A 21,405-nucleotide genomic window follows, 5' to 3' on the forward strand; every position below is an offset into this window, starting at 1 on the left:
GACCTTCATCCTCTGCAGGCGCATGCGCAGTCGTTTTCATGCTCGTGAAGTGGCACAAATACTCTTGTATAGATTACTAACACACACATTTATTAAAATATACGAATGTTGTTCATGAGACGTGTATTTTAAAAGCCACCTGACACTCTGTACTCTCTTATTTATTCTGTGACTTTAAAGGGACCATAATAAAGTTGATTCAACATTTATTTTTATTGTCATATTACTACTTAAATGTGTCTATGTTTCCCTGTGACACAGCTCTGTATTTATAAATTTCATTTGAACACCTTGTTTCCGACCTAAACGTGGTTGTCTGGCCTCCTTGTCACATTGCATCCTGCTGATTTTTATTTCTCTTAGATTTACATTTCTTGCTTTTTTTTTTTTTTTTAAAGTGCTATATAAATAAAGTTTATTGTTATTCTTAAACACATTACGGGGCATTCCCACATATTAACAACATTGTAACACGTCCACAGACAGTTATTGGACGGTACTATGTGTAAGACAAATTTAATAACAGTAAAAATGACATGGTTTGTATATTGACACAGAAGAGCCAGGGTGCTGTGCATAACCCACACTGCAGCCAGTCACCAGGAGGCATTCGAGAAGCTTTTCACTCTAGTGGAACAGTCATACAGTCCATCCTGACCTACCCAGCAGTGTGGGCACCAGGCCCTCAGATTCAGTTTGTAGTAATTTGACTAATGTTTTGGTCAATATTTTGTTTTTATGACACATAGTTTATTTAGGTTGCGTCTAGTCAAGAAACAACCTGACTAAGGTAGTATTCCAGCAGCGGTAGTATTCCAGCAGCGGTAGTGATCGTTTTCTGTGCTCTGCTGTTTCTGGACGTGGATGTAGAATTTAAAAAGTATGACAATAAGGCAATATGGTTATAATCTTTTAATAAAAACTTTGGTATCAATAACATTCTGTCCAATAAAAATAAGTGTGACCCTTAGTGATGTCATGAGTCATACCAGGGGCTCGCTCACCATCTGTTTCTCCAGACTTTCAGGAAACAATGCATGTCCAATCACATTACCATGAATACATGTTGAATTCATGTCATTTCAATGTCAGAAAACATTTAAACTTGGGATTTCATTCAATTGTGCCTTAAAGAGTAGAAAGCAAAATAAAAACTCAGTGCCAAAGACATAACCAAAATAAGTTACACTACAGTCTGGAATTCTGTAGGTCATGATTATTTTTGCTGTAAGCCTTATAGTTTATGCTATTATGTTCAGTTATGTGCATTCTGTGTTGCCCAGGCTGAAAGAGAATTTTTAAGTCAACATATGATTGTCTCTATTCTCTGTAGATCATTATTTGCCATTTTTACCAAACCTTTAATCACAGAGGAGTGATTGTACAAAGGGAATCTGTAAATAACATGAACGTGTAAATCCAGAAAGAAAATCAAGAAAACAGAAGATGTCAGTGCCTCCTTATTTTCTGTTATGACAAAATGAGGGATGGACTTTGTAGACCTTATAATCAACAGGGGAACGTCAAGACCAAAATGAAAGAGAAACTACGTCCATTAACACCCACCTGCCCCACTTCACTACATTTACCCCCCAAGTTGGGTCGTGTCCAGATCTCAGGGAAAGGATGCACAGCAGCCACAATACCCCTGGGAAACACAGGACAGAGTTTCTAAAGGAGGGACAGAAAATATCTGCCTCCTTAAAGCTCATCTTTAAGTTTTGCTTCCTCCTCCTCCATTTCTGAAAGTGCCTCTTCCATTTCATCCTTTGTATCTTCCTCCTCGTCCTCTTCTTCGTCGTCCTCTTCCTCATCTGCTGCAGCTTCTTCGTCTTCTTCTTCATCAGCTTCAGTATCTTGTTCTTTGTTCTTCTCCTCCTCTTCTTTTCGTTTCAGGTCATCTTGCTCCTGCTTCATTTTCCTCTCTGGTTCCTATGAGGAGAGTTTAGATATTTACAAACCATGTGTCTGGTTAATGTATTCAGTTTCTCCCCGACAATGGTTTCATGGGTTGTATATGTAACAAAATATAGCTTGAAGACAATATCAGCATCAGTTTACCTTTGTTGCACCCCATGTCTCATTTCCTATGTCTTCTGCTTCCTTCACGTCATCTGAGATGAGGAAGTTGTCAAAAATGGTCCCGGATTTCACCTGAGATGAACAGTAAAACATGTTAAACTGGTAATAAATATCACTGCAATAATAACAGGACTATTTAAAGATGATCTCTTTCTCACCTGCCACAGATCAAGACCTAAAACTCCAATGCTATCAAACTTGTAGATGCTGGAATCTGCGCTGTATTCAGGATTGTCAATCTCGGGATGCACCCATGATCCTTTGTAGTTGGGGTTGTCAATCTGTTTGGGTTTCCATTCTCCCTGTAACGGAAAAAATGTTTATGAGACATTTACAGACTGAATTTTAAGCATTTCTCAGACAGAAAGATCATAAACTATTTTTATCTACCTTGTACTCTGGGTTGGGGATCATGGGTGGCTCCCACTCTCCATCCATATCCTCGTCCCAGTCTTCAGGCTTTTTAGCATCAGGGTCTGGAATGTTTTCAGGTTTGTCCCACTCCTAAAGAGGAAAACAGACACAACTGTGAATAAAAGCTCCTTTAAGCCCAGAACTGAAGTGGAAATCTAGGAGAGAAATAAATCAAAAGCACTCTCCCCTGCCAGCAGTTTGAGATTGATAAACATGATGACGTAGTTATAACAGTAAGCTCATCTACCTCAGGCTTGGTGTCATCAGCATCGTCAATCTTGGCACGATCATCCCAGTCCTCTGGCTTCTTGGCCTCAGGGTCCTTTACTTTCTTGGGAGGCAGGAAGTCCCAGTCTTCCTCCAGACTGCCAGATTCCACCTTCTCATTGTCAATTTTCACCTCATAGGTCTGATCTGGATTCAGGATCAGTGTGTACAGGTGGCTCAGCTCATCATCCTGTAAGAAAAAGATGTGATTGGGTTTAACTGCTGGAGCAGAGGCCATGCATGTTTGCATTTTATTAAGGAAAAACAAAACAAAAATTTAAAAGTTAGAATTACCTTGCACTTAATCTCTTTCTTGATTAGATGATTCTTGCCTTTGTAATTGAAGATAACGTGGACTTTCTTTGTGCTGTAGCCACAGATATCAGGACCTGGGTGAAATAAATAAAATTAGAACATTTTGCAAATCTTGCTATTGTAATTATTCAGTATTTTTATTACTGTAACCGTCATCACTTACCAAACATGATGTGGTATGAGGATTCTCCATGCATCGCAGCCTGATCCAAATCAGCAGGGAAGACCTTCACGTAGCCACCCCCGCAGTCAATCTTCTGCTCGTGCTTTACAGTAAACTGAATGACCAAAGACTTGCCCTCGTTGCTGAAAGGCTCAAAACGGGCTGAGGAGGCATAGAAACGAGCATCCTGGCTGGTCTGGAGACCTGAAATACAAAGTATAAAAATAAATCTTTAGAAAACAAGTTCTCTTTACATAATGTAAAAACACCAAGTAGAGATGTTTTGATAACAGCGTCGGAAATGCCTCTAATCCTGCCAAAAAATGTAGGGTTGGGCATTGAGGTTACACCAGGCTACGGCAGTTAAGTGTCTTGTTCTGTAAATATTAAGGCTGTAGAATCAGGTTGTGTATCTGACCAACAAATTTAGTTATGCTGCTTTCAGCCATAACACTCAAAGTCACCGGTGGAGCCTGGCAGAGACCTGAGAGGAGATGTTATACCATTTTGTTTTACCATAGACCATATGTTGATTATACTTACTTTCACTTTCTATTCTTGATTGCTTTGTTATGCATTTAACCCCAAATCTAAATCTTTTTAACCGATCTATGTTTTGTCAATCACTTTGAATTGCATTTGATTCGTTGCCTCATCGATACAGTTCGATATACTCAGCTCTTGGTTGTTATACTTTATTGATCTCTCAGAATTTACACCAACATGTTTCACAGTGCCTTGGTATATTTTAGGCCTTAATGAAAAGACAATGATGAATACAGGGGATTCCCGTGTGGAGTTCAAAAACTATTTACCTTTGTCTTTCTCTGCATCTCCGTAGAAGCTCCCAGCCGTCAGTTTCCACTCTCCATAGTCAGACTTGTGTTTGGAGTTCACCCAGCGACTTCTCCATTCATCTGCACAGACCAGGTGAGATTTAACCCCAGAGGAAGCATCCAGACACACACAACTACTCCCCGAGGACAGTCGCCCAACAAATACAATTATCACTGCAGGTTACATCCATATTTAAAAACCAGTCGACTCCAGAACTTGGGCTAGAACTTGTTACTTCAGCGGGGGTGGGACGTTACGTTTGCTAGCTTCGGGGCCTTGCTAAAGTTAGCTAGCTTAACAAGCTAGTTTAACGCATGAAACAGGGAACGCTGCTGTTTACACTTACTTCCGTGATCACGGTGGAGGCCTCGATATAAAACCCCGGACAACTTATTTAAATTTAAGGTGCAAGGAATTTAACACAAAGATGCATTTAACTCCAACCAGCCAGTGTCGAACACATCCAAGCCGAAAACTCACCACCGTCCAGGAACTCCTCCCGAAAGTAAACCTTAGCATGTGCGCAGTAAACTGCCAGAATCACCGCTGCTACGCCGAGGACCTTCATCTTTCTTCAGCCCCACAGGTCTGCTGCTGCTGCCGAAGTCTGCTGAATGAAAACCGAGAGGAGGAAGAGAAGGAATATTTTAGAGTCGCTCCAGCGAACAGATGTCTCCCTGTCATTGGCCGGGGACGTGCTGTGTCTGGACCAATCACAGTAGACCACGAAACATATGTCTTCCGCGGTTTACTGATCCAGAATCGGTTATTTGATGTCCACGTGTTGTTGAAGGATCCATCCGGTAGATAGCGCCAAACACCAAGGCCCCTGATGCGACGGTGCTCTACTGCGGCCCTAATGTTAGCTTAACCCGTGTGTTCTGGCGGTAATGTTTGTTATTACACAGTCAATGCTAACATCCAAGGTAAGCTAGCAACCAGAAATAATTAACTGTACTAATTATTAACCGCTTTGACCTTTAGCCTTTACTTTTAATGAGCCACACTGGAGTTTGTTTGCTGTCACAGCGTTTGGCTCAGTGTTAGTTAGTTTAAGGTAACTGTCATTAGGGTCCCTGTCTGAAGTTGAATATATCTACAGTTCACATTACATATTGAGTATTGAGTTTAACTGTCTCTAGACTCTAATAGATATTAAGCATAAGGGGAACATTACTGTTTTATGGTGAGTTGTGACTTTATGAGCATCGAGTAATATGAGGACTTATTAAAGTGTGAGATTCTGTGCCTCCCCTTAGTCATAGCTTGGACCTGAACTTCAGTATCTCTGAACAGTGAACCAGTACTCCACAATCTCCTGTTAATAACTTATGTGCAAACTCTTTTTTTCACTTACATTAACTGAGTCTCACCTAAAACTGTCTCGAGCCCTCTCCCACTTTATAAAAACTGTGGCCTACACTCATGGATATATTATAAGACCTTATTTATTGTATCATATAAGGCCTTATCTTAAAATACATTCATGTTGTACTTGTTTCTTGCTGAATGAATTCCCTCTTCTGCCAATGAGATTCTGGCATGCTCCATCTGGACTTATCCTGCCATTCTAACTTAATTCTACTACTGGGGAAACAGCAATATAGTCTGTCATTTGTGAAAATATATTTTTGAAAATAAGGAATTGCTAATATGTTTCTAAATGAGGGACAGCAATAAGCTAATACGTATCGGGGTTAGATGAACATTTATGAGTCATCAAGAGTAACTGGGTGAGTGGTTCAGTCAACATTAAAGTTTCAGTGAACCTGTGGTAGCCTTCAGTTGTTATACAAACTCAAAAGGTGTTTTGTTTAGTTTGTCCAGTTTGGACTTGTGTAAATTGTAGAATAAACAAAAAAAAACAATTTGTACAATTTAGATTAAAACCTACATACATACAAAATCTTACATACTGAACCTTTAAGTCATTGACAAGGGCACTGGTGCATGTCAGGCACATGTTTGTAAGGCAAGTAACTGTTTGAGTAAAGAGTGGGATGAAGACGAGCAACTGACTCCCCTCCCACCCCCTCCACACTCACATGTGCACGCACATAAACAGGCACTAAGCAATTATGTCAGGAAGGGAAAATGGTGTCCCTTTGAAAAGTGTTCTTAATCAAACCCAATTATTTCCGCTCTTTTTCCTTATTATTTCCACCATGGACCATGTCCCTCCAGTCAGCCTGTTAACTAGAGCCTGGGCCCCAGCGAAGGTCATGCTTGACCAAGCAAAGTAACATAATAATAATTACTAGTTCTGAGTGCGTCTCTAGTCATTCCTGGATGTTGCTACATTAAGTCTTTTTGACAAAGGTGTGGTGAGAGAAAGTTATCACTAAATATAGCATGGTCAAACACTTTTCATCTACATGCCTCTAATGATTTATTATGCCAAACTGGTCAGGCATATAAATGGTGAGAAAATATAGCAAATTCTCTCTCGGCCAAAATAAGAGTATGCCAAAAAATCAGAGGGCAGAGAGAGCAAGAAATAAACTTTATTTGGTTCATTATGTCCCATTTGCTGTTTGCTAACTTTTATATACTTCATGTTCCCTAAGTCACCTAAGCAGCATCCTCTGCTCTTGTGTCTATCTAAAACAGCTCATACAGTATAGACAATTTATAAATGTGCACTCTAAAAGATCACAGGTCCGGGTTTTAACTCTGCAAACATTCTTGCTTCTAAAGAAGCATACTGCTCTGGTGCAATATTAGCAAATCAAATATATTTATTATAACAATATTAGTAGTAAACATGCACATATTTGGTTTTTGCTGCCACCTCTTCCCTTCAGACAATCTGTACACAACATTGTTACTTTTAATATAGTGAATACATGTCTTCATAAAATTCCAAATTTATTTTAATGTAGAAAGAAGTAGTGAAGTGTCTGATAGATGCAGCTAATTGATGTCAACTTAAAATCTTGAATATTTTAGATTAGGTTGTTACTAATATGTTGTTCCAAAGTACTGCAAAAAGACCAGTGCTCAAACCTCTTTCCCAAAATAAATTGGGGCAGTTAATCCACAAGAGCTACTGGAGGGCAATTAGAGCTTTAGCCCTTGTGGCCTCTGCAGCCTAGCAGGCGGGGCCTCCTGACACCCCTGGTTGGGCCTGATGGAGTGGAGCCTCATCTGCCTAACGGCCTGGCAAAGCTCCACAGGCCTGGACGAACACAACAGGCCTCCATCAGGCCAGCTTGCTCTGTCACAGCTTACATGGCCTATTGTATGTCGGCGCTCATTAATGGCACTAAGTCATGTTGGTGGCTCACTAATGGATGTGTGCAAAGAAAAACAAGGTCTACGATCAAAGTGCTTCTACAGTAGTGCGACTGTAACTTTATTCTATGTTTTGCACATGGAAAAACAATATCACAATTTAAAAACTTGGAAGAACTAGAAATTAGTATATAATGATACTGAAAACTGATGAAAAAATAACCAACATCCACAAATATTTATAAATGTTTCTTCTAGTAAAAACAAAAGTTCCTTCTTATTTCTTTGGCCTTTTCGTCCACTGTTATAAACAGGGATTAGAACAAAACAAACAGCAAAACCTATACAACTGATGTTGCCATTTCTACAGTCTGTGAAATTGATGACAGAGTGTTCTTAAAGTAATCTATAATATCATATTGATTCAGATAAATTTAACTTCATGACACGTTTTGACAAAGAGATGAAAGCCTGGCTAAGACACTTATCAAGGTCTTTTCCCTTGAGTCCATGAAATAAAATATCAGGAGAGATGCCACAGAAGAAATGATGAAAAGATTGTTTTGTTAACGCAGCAGCCTTCGACATCAGTTTAATGCATATACATAAAAGACAGAGTTTGTCTTCTTCTTCTAGTTGTGGTCCAACAGTTTCAACAGTTTCCAACAGTAAGATGGGGCTGCCAGCATCCATTATCTTTCTCAACCTAAATCCATTTGACTCAAGTGACTATTATTGTCAACAATGTAATAAGAAGTACCCTTTACCAATAAGGATGAAGATCAAGATCATGGAGGAAACACTGGTATGTAGTGTTGTATCTATAAATTAGAAATAATATAAATGAGCAAGTTTGAGGGGGAGTTAATCAGGTCTTTTAAAGGGGTTTTAAGGGGCATCTGAGGGCATTCTGTCTATGGCTGAAAATCCGGGGTTAATCGCTTTAAAAGCAGTAATTAGGTGTTAAGAGCTATGCTTGTCTGTTTAAATTAGCCCTCCAACCAGATTATGCTCTCTGACTTCCGATAACCTCCCCCATTCAGACTCCATGCTCTCCAAAAGGGAATTTTAATGATTTTAAAAAAGCAATCATATTGGACGAAGTAGAAAAGCCAACCAAACAGATATACTGTAAAACAAGTTTATACCAACACAAAATATTTCTTGAGGATTAGATACCAACAAACACTCTGAAAGTGCAGTGCAGTGGCCATTTATGAAAACTTCATGTTATCACTTCAAGGGAACAGGAACTCAGGTACCTGTAGTGAGGGTTAGGTTCAGAAATTATAAAGTATATTTCAACCAAAAGGTCAGAACACCACTGGATTAAGACAGCACACTTATATAAATGTTTTGAAATCTGTAAGTAATAACTCTAAATGGAAAGATGTTTCTAATACTGACCACATGGCTCTACTAAGTCTCTTATATGCTAAACTGTATTTAATTTTGTCAGAAATATACAAAATTCAGACACTCATTTAAAGTGTCAAAACATTCATGTTGAAGATTTTCTCTCACTCAAAAAAAACCTGCCCAACCAAAAGACTGACCACCAGAGATTTGATCATTGTTCCTTGCGACCAAAAACATTGTTTGTCCAAAATTAATTATATTTTAAAGTGAATTTTTAAAACAAAAAATCACAAGAAGTCCAATTTGAGAGTTGCTTATCAGCATTATTGGAAAAAAAAATAGCAGACTCTCAAACACCTTTGGTGTCATGTATCCTCTTCATCGGTACATGAAACTAACAGCTGAAAAGCAGTTTGTAAACATTCACGGGAGCAGATCAAAAATCCGTCCATAGTGCCGCACCACATCACATGTGCTGCCAAGTTTTATCCATTGACTGAATGTGCTCTTTGGCCTTCATCCTGAGTGCTGCAATGCTGGAACTCCTGTCATCCTCCATTGGGTATTTATCATTGAAGCTGGGAGGGCACTGGTAAGGAGGTGGGCCCATGGGCTGCATACCTTGGACCATGCCAGGCGGGGTGTTGAGAAAGCCATGGCTCGGATAGGTAGGCTGCAAGCCCTGCGGTGAGCCCATGAACCCTGGGATGGTATGCATAGGCGTGGCACTGGAGATGGGTGAGGTCAGCCAGGGATCTAGGGGCATCGCATTAGCCACAGGACCAGCGTTGGGAGGCATGGAAGGGCGACTGAAGGATAGCATGGGGGAATCGTGAAGCTTCATGGTGCTAGTATCCATCTTTTCTTGACGTCGCCACTTGGCCCTTCGGTTCTGAAACCACACCTGGCCCGAGAGAAATGAAATGAGATGAGATGAAGTGGCACTGAGACCAAGAGCAAGAGTAAGAATGAAATCATCAGAAAAATACAAAAAAGAGGGGATTTTATTGTGTGCCGTTGACATTTTCAGAGATTTTCCAGGGAATAATGAATGAAAAAGGCAGGCATATTTAGGGGACTGACATATGAGTGCAATTTGGGGTGGCTTGATTGAATTTAAGGGGACAGATGGACCTTGGCAGAGGTATACGCATTCTAGTTTTGTTGCATGTTCCATTAAGAGCCTGTTGTAAAATGGATTCGGAAGCATGAGCACTGGTTATAGAATTCAAATAAAACAAATAATCTAATGATTAAATGTGTCACTTTGGCGTTATATAGTCTTTACCTGAACTCGGACCTCAGGCAAGTTGACCTTCATCGCCAATTCCTCGCGGCTGTAGACGTCTGGGTAGTGGGACTTCTCAAAGGCTCGCTCCAGCTCATGGAGCTGATAGGTGGTGAAGGTGGTACGATTTCTTCTGTGTTTCTTTTTAGTGTGCTCTTCCTCTTTTATGGTCTCTGGAGACCCTTCTACATCGTCCACGTTCTTCTGCAGGTCACTCATTTCTCCATCACACTTGTCACCTGAGAAGAGGTCAGATTCTGAAATGAAGAATAGAAAGCATTAATAAGTATGCCATTTTTCTCAATTCAGAAGGGATACTTAAAGTGTCTTAAATAACGAAAGCAGACACCCATTTCTAATGTTTCCATTTTGGGGATTTATATCCATCCACATCTTTCAGAATTGATGAAACAACAACCAAGTGGCGTGCAACTGGTATCAAGCCACTAAGCAGCCCTTTAATTTGGCAACACTACCATGTTCACAAATCTTATTTGGCAGAGTAAAGCCAAAGACGTGAGGGCAGAGCAAGGTTGAGCTAAAAGAGCAATTAAGGATCTAGGTAAGTATACGTAGGCTATGATCTAAACCGTAAAGCCAAATCCATCAGTTTAGGGGCCTCCTTGTGCATTACCTCACCAATAACATGACATAGTAATTCATCTTTGAGATTTGACAACCTTAAAGACAATTTTTGGCTTTCCACAGACTTGGCTGGCATTTATTCAGATCGAATAATTCAAACGTTTTGAAAGCATTGGGTAAAACACTTGTCAAAATAGTGATTCACAAAGTAAAATTATAGTTTTTTTATGGACCAACCTTCAAACAGACATTAACTCCCCATGTTACTTGATACCTTGTCTCCTGATTTGAACCAGAAGTTGCGACTGTTGGTGGTATCAGACTATAAATTGTGTCCACAATAACAGTTCCAAAAAATTGGTCTTATTATTTGGTTCAGTCTGGAAACAGTTATGTAAGTAAAAACTAGACTTTAACAGTATTATGATCGCTAGACCTCAATCACTCTTATTACATATTCTTTATTCCTTTCTTTGGAAAAAAGAATGAATAATACTTGATCTACAATATATTGTATTTCATCTTGTTCAAGGACAAAAACATGTTACCAGAAAGAAACGTCTTTACTTGCGTAGTTGTGTAGTTATTTCAAAATAAATAGAATATTTTGGATATTCAGTCTGATCAAAAAGTGAAACGTTAACTCCTCTCCTCATGATAAAACAGCTTAATGACTGATGAGCCTTTATACGGTTGATGGTTTGTGAACCCCAGGGGTTCAGTGAGTCCAAATGACAACATCTTTCACTGAATTCTTCCCTTGCAGTAATCCCATGGTAACAGATGCCACCAGTTAAAGCTGCGAGTGCCCGCCTCCTCTAATCTAACAAGGGACTTAAGTTGGCTTCTGCACAGGTCGAGTAAACAGTCATAGTCCATATTGTGTTTTCCAAGAAATTGATGTAGAGCATGTGTGTCTGTGTGTGTGTGTGATGCACCAATGCTTTTTAATCGTATCAAATCACTTTCGGCTGCATGGTCAACAGATCACTGGTTTGCAATAAGAAGGATATCTGGCAGCAAAAACTTTGTGTTCAGAGTTTGTTGTGATATTCAAAGCGTACACCATATATATAATGAATATAGAATGAATGGGATGACTTTTGTGAATGAAAACACAAATTTTCCATATCAGCAGCTTTCTGAACTGTAAACCTGTAAAATCAGTTGAAGTGTAGATTGAACATTCTGAGAATCTACATGTTGTGTCAGTGAAAGATTGGTCAGAGAGCAGAGTCACACTATGGTGATGGCATATGGTTACATCTGTGGTATGACAAGGCAATATACACCCCATAGTGGTTTGACACCTGCAATATCAGGAGCAATGTCACAGAGCAAATGTTAATCAGCAAATTTTCCCAGTGAAATACGAGTGTCCAAGGAGAAACATATCACTCCTGTCTCTTTTTTCTGTCCTCTGTCCATGCAATTCTTCTCCTCCATTGACCAGAAATGCTCAAGCCGTGCTCACCCACCAATATCTGTCAGTTGTTGTTACTGTAGTCTGATGGTTATTGTACTGTTCGCATACCATATGTTGCTGCTATGATAATCAGCTGTGTATATTTGCCACCTACATGCATAACATGCCATATTCACACTGTGGCAGGTAAGAAGATGCCGTTTTTAGGGGTCCATAGAATGCATATGACATTATTTGGGCTGAATAAGTTACAGCAAGCCACATTCAGGCTAAATTAGTAATAAATCACTTATGGATTTGATAGTATCCATGATTCTAAGGTACTTTAACTGCTCTTATTGTAGGTTTTGCTATAGCTTAGCAATTTATAAATGACAAAAACAACATAATTTCCATTAATTATTTCAAATGACATAGTAAAAGTGTATTAGATAGCAAACAGCAGGTGATTGTGTCAACCACATAGTATTTGTTTTCCAAAAGTGACTGAAAATTGAATGTCTCTATTAACATCCCTGATTTACAGTAGGTAGCAATGGTATAATCAAACACTGGCCTCCAAAGCTCTTACTTTCAGCCAGAGCCACTTGTGTGAACCAACATAAGTCAAATCCAAAGAATATAAATTCTTAGCTTCCCAAAGTGACCCGTGCAACAGATATAATAATCAGAATGGACTTTTGTCATGATGAACATGCAAACAACAAGAGCACAAGTGAAGCTAATGACAATAACCTCAGCTCTCTGCCAGTCAGGTGTGTTGCTAAGAGACGATACTTGGGCCCTGGTACGAAAACAAGTGAATGGAACGTAACAGTGGGTATCATCAGCTGCCACATGTTTACAACATAACAATGAAATGATTATAAAAAACGATGTACAAAGCATTCTTCAGTGGTAGCTTCTTATAGATAGATATAGAGCAGGTCAACACAGAATCTACGTGATGTGATTAAGTCATGCATGTTTTCTCTAATTGGGACATGGGAGAAAACAGTCAGGAATCAAGAGTGTAGCTTGAACATTAAGCAAAGCTATATCATAATGTTGAGCTTGTTTTGCTCGAGAGCCATTAGTTGATAATTCATCATTCTACCACCGACTGGCCTTTATATTTGTTATTCTATAGTAGCCACTACAAATAAAAGTTGGATAAAATTATATTATTCAAACAAATATTTGATCCATGCACACAAAGGATAACTTCACTAAATGTTGTCACTGTAATTTCAAAGAAGGAATAATGACCAATAAAGAGAGTGGTTGCAAAAATTTTATGGAAGAGCGCTAATCCAAAACAGTGGGAAAACTTTTTGGGAGTATTGTATACTATACTCTGACAAACTTAGTTCCGCTCCAATTCCACTTGTTGCATGGTTCACGACAATATGTCCTGAACTTATTACAATTCAATTTACTAGAGTTTCTGTGGTCGACAGTAGCTTTTTTAAATCTCAAAATACTCACCGTGGTAGGAAGAATGTTCGGAGCTGTCGCCCAGTTCTGGAAGGTGCCCGTATGGGTCTAGATGGACCTGCTTTTCAGGGTGATGTGGGTTTTCTCCGTTGGCTTTTTGGCTGTCACCATCTCCTACCGAATGGAGTAAAGGGTCCTGGTCTTTAGTGAATCCCAGTATGACATCAATACTGTGGACCCTGCCTCCACTGCTCGACCCGGCACTTTTTGCAATGTCATAGTTGTCCAGGCAACTATCGTCCACTATTCCAAGGGCATCCATTGACAAATGCATCCGATCCTTCGTAAACACTTTTTCTCCTCCTCGAAAAAATTGGAATGTGACAAAGCAGGACTAAGCAAAGCAGCTGTTGTACAGAGCTCTTTAGGTTTTGCTTGACGTGCAATGGAGCAGATTTATGCGAAGCATGGGGGCCGTATCCTTTAAGGATAACTTCTGTGACGTTCAATATATTTTTTCCACAGAAGCAGAGCAAACTTGCATCTTCAGCTGCAAGTGAAAAGACAAATAGAGTGAAGATGTGAATTTAGATTTAAAAAGTAACAAGTGCTCTCAACAAACTGTCATGTTATAGATTAGACATGATACCCATATTACTAAGCAGATTTACATGTTAAACTACTTTAATAATTTATGTGAATATCTTCCAAAAATGTCGTGATACTTCACAGAGGAATTTTGTGCTGGCATCATTTCCATTACTATTGATAATTATAGCCATAAACTTATGTTGTTGAACTAAAGTAAGAACATTTTATATGAAGAATTCAGCTTTGGATCTGAGTATATTTAGTATATAGCAATCAAATGATCTTTCAAAAGTGTTTCCCATTATTATTTACTTTAAAGAGTTAGCTACGAGTAGTTGGTTTATACACCCCAAGACATTTGAGCCTTTTGACAGGCAGCAAAAAGCAAGCTGCAATCTTTTCAATATTTCACCTTTTAGTGAAATAATGAGCCTTGAAACTCTTTTCACCAAAAAATGTCATGGTTAAGAGAATTCACACAGATGAACATAAAGTAACCTTACCTTTCTTCAGGTTCCTGCAACGCACATGGTGTCCATAAGTAGACTAATGACACTAACTACATGTAGTGTAGGCACTTGTTACTCCCAGTTAAGTCCTTGAAATCCCCTGCACACAAGTGAGCAAAGGAGCAACTGTTGGGAGTCCTCAGCAACAAGCACAGATAATGTTGTTCTCCGCTTTAAAAAACTCTCCTTAACCACACAAGACACCAAAGCTTGCGGGGGAATGGTAGTAAAACCAAAGGGTTTAAGAGGTTTATTAATTGGAATCCTTCCCCTTTAAGAATGACTGACAGTTGTTTTCTGGTCAAGTAATTGCTCCAAATGTGTCCTGCATTCAGACCACAGAGGGAGGCCATTGCTAATGAAGCCTCGACAAAACTTTCTTTCAAAAAATCTATTGTCTGAAAGATAATGGCTCGTACTGAGAGTTTTCACTAATCCTTTCATTATAGACAATGTAAGGGAGGAAAGACACAGAGATGGACTTTTAATTTGAATGACTACACACTGTTCATAAAATAGTTTAATTCAAATAGGCACCTTATTCTTTATGAGCAGCACTGTGTTTGGAGCAGCAGACTTTAATAATGAAATGAAACAAAGAAGTGAATCACATGCAGTTTAAAGCAAATTTTTATACATTAGATTGTTTTGTAGAGGAAGAGGAACAGGCTTATTTTTTGTTATATGGTTCTCTAATTAATTTTGTATCTATTTTTTTAAATTATTGTTACTATAAATAGTACAGAACTAATGAGATGCCCTGAACTATATATATAATAATAGAGTAGATGACTGATGCTGCACTTTTCATGGTTGTATCAGGAGGACCAGCAACAAGGCAATTGAGTGATGAGTTAAAATGCAGGTCTAGATGGGCAAAGTAATAAATGGACAATCCTCTAACCTACTTTAACCTAATTAGCCTAGTTTAACCTAATTAATTCAAACACGACCAATTAGTGGACAAAACCAATGTTGAACCTAGTTCCAATCATCCCTTTAAAATGTCGAATCATATTGTTGTCATGTGTAGAATAAATAAACAAATAGCATGGCCTGTCAGACTATAAACTTGTTGCACTGCCTCCGATGGTCCACTGGAATAAAGTTGGGGGTGTTGCATCCTGCAGCCTACACAGTTATACTTGGCAGAACCAAAGCTTTGGCAGCTCCAGTAGGTGTTGCAGAGATCAATCCCATCCTTAATGAGCCCAAAGACTTCACAAGAGATTTCCTCTGACCTCACTCCTCCTGTATGTGTAGATATATTTAGGAGCTCTTTGCACGTCAGACTCCATCATAAAAAAAGTGGAGTGCCATTTTTGTGCATATCTACATAAGAAAACAAATGTTCCAAAAAATGCTACTTGTCTTGGAGTCATTTTTTTTTCTGATATTATTTTAGATTTTTTGTATTAAGAAAAATATTTTTGGGAGGAACTTTGCAGATCATTGAAAGTATAAAAATGTTAACTACCTGCATACTTTATGTTATTAGCCCTCATTACACAGAATAGTGGAAAGTATAAGGCTCAAAACTTAATTTAAAAGGCCATGTTTCAAGGAACGGTCTTCCATCAATAGATACACCATTTTCTATGAGTCAGAGTGACACAAACGTCTTCACACTTGTTTCTAGGAAGAGCATATGTCTAAGCAGCTAAAGAATTTTAAACGCCAACAAGTTTAAAGCCATCTGGCAACACTAGGCTGTGTTGCCAATGCTTTCGCTGGGCAGATTGCCTATGGGTTAAGTGGCATTGGCCCTACACCTTTTTATGGTTGTCAAGGTTCTTTTCCAAGAAAGCAGAAACTGCAAAGCCCATTACTTTTGCCTGAGACCGACAAGCTTTCCTAACAGACACACGGAGTAAAGAATTTAAAGGTGCCTCTGTGGCAGGATTATCTGTGAAGTAGGTTGCTCCCATATGATGACGGTAAGCCAGGTAAGACAGTCAGCCATGTGAGGTGTTTTTTGCAGAGCTAGCTTTTTCCAACTTTACTTTATGCACAAATACAAACAAAAAAACAGGCATAAACAGCCAATTTTCATATTGATGTATTCATCATTAAATAAGATAATAATGCTGCTTTTAATATCTGGTAGTTTTGACTCTCGTCAAATATTTTGCAACATGATTTCAAATATGCTTTGAGAAAGCAAAACATTGAAAGGAGCATTAATTGCCTTAGTAAGCTGATATCATAAGAGAGTCAATGGACTTAAGGAATGATAATTAGTCTCATTAATTAGTGTAGGAGGTGAGAATATTCACTGTGACTGGGATTCAGTACATTCATTTGTAAAACAAACATTTATATACGTGTGTATGTGTGTGTGTGTGTATATATATACAGCATGCACCTTATAAAAGAAAAGTTTGAAGTGTCACAAATAATTTTACTCAGTGTCACTAAAATCTGTGTTATCAGTGCAGACAAATAATTGGTATAAAAAGAATAGTTGGTGTTCTCTGTTCACTAAAGCATGTTTGTGTTGCATTAAACCACTGGTGTGTATCAGTGGTTCAGCTTTATTAATGGCTCAGTTCCATTAGCGTGCTAGCTTGTGCAATGCATGTTGTGGCCTTGAAGTGACACACGTACATGGGATTCATCTTATAATGACCCGTGGCTATTTAAACTTGTTAAATAAGTCAAAATGTCAGATCTTGTATCCGTATTTGAAAATTCTACGACACTATTAACGGACAATAATTTCTCAGATCCAATTCTGATGTCCATTTCATCAATAAAAAATATTAATATAAGACCTGGCCCTAATACCAGCCAAGTCATAGATAAGGGGACTTGATAATCATTTTATCACATTGATATATTAAAGCTGTCCCTCTTTGCTTGTTTCCCCATTATCCTAATTGAGTACAAATTGGTTAAGAGGGTGCAGCATAGCCATCAAGCTCCTTAGTTTTATCAGATGACAATTTAAGCTCCTGGGATCCTATTAGGAAGAAAGCGGCTAATGTTTAAAGGCGCTGTGTCAGCTTACAAGGGGGAAAGGGGGATGGTGAGCGCCAGGGGTATGACAGGGAGACAATGGAAAGGGAGGGTAAAACGCTGGTCATGTGATCAGTTTGAACGTGAAGGAAAAGCTTACAGTGTCACAGTGTACAGTCGTAGATGTGCTGGTTCAATATCAATATCTTTTTTTATTTTTTACTTGAAAAGGAATCTTTATTCAATCCCGATGGTTCCAATTTGAAAAAGTAAAAAATATGTCTAATGTCTGTAAAAACAAAAAGATGAACTAAAACAATTCATATATGTGAGTCAACAGAGGAGGACAAGCAGGTATCAGTGTAGAAATTCTAATCCTAGATTATGCAGTATGTCCTATAATGTGGTCTATAGGTACAAGCAATTCAAAATGGCTGCCCAAGCAAGGTGCACACACATCCAGGGGAGAAAATGGATTGATAGTACTATACTTCTTTTGTGTGCTTATTTTAACCCAGTGTTTGTCCTACAATGACGTATAAGTCGGGGAAAAAATATATCATTGGAGCAATCATGTATATATATCTTTTAATCTTTCAGCTTGTCAATTCTGTTAACCACCTCCACTCATCCAGATTACAGGACCTGTATTGCCCTATGGTCTTCTTCTTCGTTAATTGGCAGGTGGCAACCAACATCAAGGCATCAACGCCATCCACTTGGTGTTTCAATATCCGACTTCTTCTTCTTCCCCATTTGGTAGTATATCTCTTATAACCCTTAATAGCAAGGGGGCCACCTGCCGCTGGGCAAAGGAAAGAAGAACACAGACACACAGTAGATGGAAGTAATGCACCTTGATGTTAGTTGCCAACCGCCACTAAACTGAACAAAAAAGAACACTGTAAATTAAGCAAATGAGTTCTGACTCATGAAGTTGGCAAATTAATTTCAAGAAAGATTTGTGAGGTTGGATTGAAACATTGAACTTGTTTGGTCAAACACTGAAATTCATGTCACCGGATCTTTGAAGGTTTGAGCAGGTCCAGTTTATTTCTGATGAACAGTTAGAGTCCACTTCTCCTCTGCAGTCTGCTTTATCTCTGTCACCGTGGCCTGGGCTTTGGTTTTCAGTGTATCTGCATCCATGTTTTGAAGCTGATGGAGGAATGGATCATTGGTCTCTTCTTCCTCATCTTCACACACCATTTTTGCAAGGTCCTCTTGGAGGTCAATGTCATCTCTGGCCATCTGAAGTGTGGCAGTGTCTTGAGTATTTTTATATTTACAGTCTGTTTGATGCATAACTGTTTGCACATTGTAGCATGTTTGAATGTGTCCCAAATCTCTTTATCCTCACTCCACCTTGTCCAAGAAGCCTAAGCTCAAACAAGTGTGTCCACGCATAAGCACAGTATATTAAAAGGTTAGAGGGTAGACAAAGAAGCAGGTGGCTTTGAGTAAAGCTTTCCTTAAAGATCAGTGTCTTGTCATCAGCAGCATTACCAAAAGGCATTACCACATTACAGTAATGTTGTTAGCAAGGGAAAACAATTGACACCAGCAACACCAGAGCAGAGTCAATGAGCTCACTCTATGAAACATTATCTTATTAATCAATTACTCACACGTTACTGTTTGGGTGTGGTTAGACAAGCTATTTACTCGTCCTCATCCTTCTATGTCTGTGTGGATCTGTGAGAATAGGAGAAGACTACTATCTTGTTTTTTTTTTTATCCTCGCCACAGTTGCAGTTTATTCTCATTTTTACTCTCAAAGTTATGAGGGAAGAAATAGTTCTTACATCTTTATACCTTAGAACAGGTTCACTAAGATTTGCAGTTACTTGGTGTCTGTAAGTTCTTTGACAGCGCTGCACTTCCACTTCTGTGCTCAAGACTCTGTGAGAGTTTTGTGCTACAGTCATCACTGTCTGGATACTGCAGATGACCTGAAACTGTGAATGAGTCACAGACCTAGATACTGACTCTTAGACAAAACAAAATGTGGACTCTCGCACCTTATTCCTAATATTGTAATCGACGTATCTATTATCACCCAGACCCTAGTTTTGACATGTCTGTTTAATCAACTGTTAAACAGACATGTTTAAAAAATATAATTTTAAAAAGTCGACAAACTTCTGAAATATTAGGAGAGAAGATACTGTCTAATATGTTTAACTTTAAATTCTATCCAGATGTGGAATAGAGCTTGAATAATGGTCAAATAAAATTCTAAATGATAAACAAAACTTAGTGAAATCCTTTGTCAAAGTGATTTTTACTAAAATGACCGACATGTCATTCAGTTCACAGTTTCAGTTGGACAGTGAGACCCTAATGTCATTAAAATCTGCCTTTTTACTTGATAATTGAAGATAACTAGCACATCTGCATTACCTGAGAGTTTAAGGTGATTAAATAATAATTGTTTTAAAGCGCACTGCCTAAGAGATGTGTTTAATGGCACTTCTTGAAACTGAGCCCTGATGAGTTATTGCACACGGAGCCTAATCTGCTTCTCTGGCTAATTTGAGCGCAGAGGAAATAAACCCCCACCTAAAGCTACCTTTTAAGCCTGGCTCGCATCCGTTGATGTCACACATGCATCACATAACGCCATAGAGGGAAGCTAGTTCAAACTGCCTAATGCACGCCTGCACACTTATCTAAAGAACTGTCAATCAATCCATTTCAGTTGTTGTGGGTTCGCTACAAGCAGTATTGCTATTAAATCAATAACACTCATCGTATTGTAATACATTGTGCACAACTCAAATTGTTGAATTTTGTGGCAGATAAACCACATCTGGAGGAGTTTGCTAAAAAATGATCCAGAAGAGTTGTAGCAATACATATGATTTAAAAAAAAAAAAAAAAAAACTGAGATGGATGGATGATCATAATGTCTCTTAACTTCTTTGAGTTTGAATTAGAAGGAAATCCTGAGCCATGTAGTCTGTCTTTCAGTTTCTTATTACACCTGCTGGTATCTGAAGAAGTTAGAATTTTTAGTTTGTGTGTTTTTATGTAGGTGGTTCTGAGACAAACATGAAGCAGGAGCCTACTTTAAGTAATACTCATCACACCTGCTAATCCCTGCTTATGGATATTTAGGTCATATTTTCTATGCTATGCAATTCACAAAGCCCATTCTCACATTAATTATACGCACTTTTGTCCATGGAATATCAGATCTCAGTATTATCTTTTAGGCAAAGTCCATCTTCTGACAGACACAAAAACATTGAGACATTTTTTAACATTATTTAAGATTCATGCTGTGCATAAGGAAAGTCAATTTACAAAGCAGCTTTCATACACAGAGATAGATTCATGGTGCACAATAGATTTTAAGCAGGACTTCAGTTTACTTGTTGTTCAGTCATAAACATGATTTTCTTTAGCAGTGTAGCCAGTCGTCATATTAGCATCTTTGCTTACTCACTTTTCTTCCACCAGCTGCCTCTGGTACTCTTCAAACTCCTCCCTGGATAAGCCTTTGGATTCTGGTGTTTCCTTCCCATGTGTTTCTGCTTCCTCATCTTCATCTTCCTCCTGTGGTGAAACTTTTCAACTTTACCCCCCCAATGCCATAGCTGTCTTCAAATAGACATGATTTAATCCTACAGGGATGACGGGAATCGATGGCTGCAGGATAAGTATAACGTAAAAATCTAATCTTGATGTCTAAATCAAGAAATTAACAACAAGAGACACTAACTATTCAGACTTCTCGAAGAGAAACCTTTGCTATTGTGTGCCGAGATGATCAGACTGTATCAATAACTTGTGGCAGGCGTAAAACCTCTCAAGAGCTTAGCTCATAATTGGCAGCCAACAGACAATGAAGAGTCTTTGTACAAGATGCAGGAGGAAGACCCTCAGGATGAAGGCCGCTGTCTGCATCCCCATTAATTACCTCTGCCAAGGTTATGTTTGAGCCTCTGTCCATTGG

The 21,405-nt window shown here is 38.7% G+C and overlaps 2 protein-coding genes and 1 pseudogene across 2 annotated transcripts; all 3 read right to left on the bottom strand.

Annotated features, from left to right (window-relative positions):
- Positions 1-899: 899 nt before the first annotated feature.
- Positions 900-4,785, bottom strand: calr3b (calreticulin 3b). The gene is made up of 9 exons (XM_020111392.2): positions 4,559-4,785; positions 4,057-4,158; positions 3,242-3,445; positions 3,058-3,152; positions 2,744-2,953; positions 2,473-2,586; positions 2,241-2,384; positions 2,062-2,154; positions 900-1,932 (listed from the first exon to the last, which is right to left on the bottom strand). Exons 1-9 carry the CDS (start codon positions 4,644-4,646, stop codon positions 1,702-1,704), a joined length of 1,281 nt encoding a protein of 426 aa, XP_019966951.1. The 5' UTR covers positions 4,647-4,785; the 3' UTR covers positions 900-1,701.
- A 4,209-nt stretch (positions 4,786-8,994) lies between these two features.
- rx2 (retinal homeobox gene 2) lies at positions 8,995-13,864 on the bottom strand. Its single transcript, XM_020100721.2, has 3 exons — positions 13,438-13,864; positions 9,960-10,216; positions 8,995-9,575 (listed from the first exon to the last, which is right to left on the bottom strand). The coding sequence occupies exons 1-3, from the start codon at positions 13,718-13,720 to the stop codon at positions 9,138-9,140; spliced, it is 978 nt and encodes a 325-aa protein (XP_019956280.1). The 5' UTR covers positions 13,721-13,864; the 3' UTR covers positions 8,995-9,137.
- Positions 13,865-18,351: 4,487 nt separating this feature from the next.
- Positions 18,352-21,362, bottom strand: LOC109638980 (complexin-4 pseudogene; annotated as a pseudogene).
- Between the last annotated feature and the right edge of the window lie 43 nt (positions 21,363-21,405).

Source organism: Paralichthys olivaceus, chromosome 16 (assembly GCF_024713975.1).
Source record: "Paralichthys olivaceus isolate ysfri-2021 chromosome 16, ASM2471397v2, whole genome shotgun sequence".
Taxonomy (NCBI): domain Eukaryota; kingdom Metazoa; phylum Chordata; class Actinopteri; order Pleuronectiformes; family Paralichthyidae; genus Paralichthys; species Paralichthys olivaceus.

What these genes read in the sequence shown, in the direction of transcription:
- calr3b (XM_020111392.2), bottom strand. Translation starts at nt 4,646, where the DNA reads ATGAAGGTCCTCGGCGTAGCAGCGGTGATTCTGGCAGTTTACTGCGCA. An exon ending in AGATGCAGAGAAAGACAAAG is followed by an intron (nt 3,446 to 4,056) that starts GTAAATAGTTTT and finishes TTTGTATTTCAG; the next exon opens with GTCTCCAGACCAGCCAGGAT. An exon ending in CTCATACCACATCATGTTTG is followed by an intron (nt 3,153 to 3,241) that starts GTAAGTGATGAC and finishes TATTTCACCCAG; the next exon opens with GTCCTGATATCTGTGGCTAC.
- rx2 (XM_020100721.2), bottom strand. Translation starts at nt 13,720, where the DNA reads ATGCATTTGTCAATGGATGCCCTTGGAATAGTGGACGATAGTTGCCTG. An exon ending in CGAACATTCTTCCTACCACG is followed by an intron (nt 10,217 to 13,437) that starts GTGAGTATTTTG and finishes TCTTCATTTCAG; the next exon opens with AATCTGACCTCTTCTCAGGT. An exon ending in TGCCTGAGGTCCGAGTTCAG is followed by an intron (nt 9,576 to 9,959) that starts GTAAAGACTATA and finishes CTCTCGGGCCAG; the next exon opens with GTGTGGTTTCAGAACCGAAG.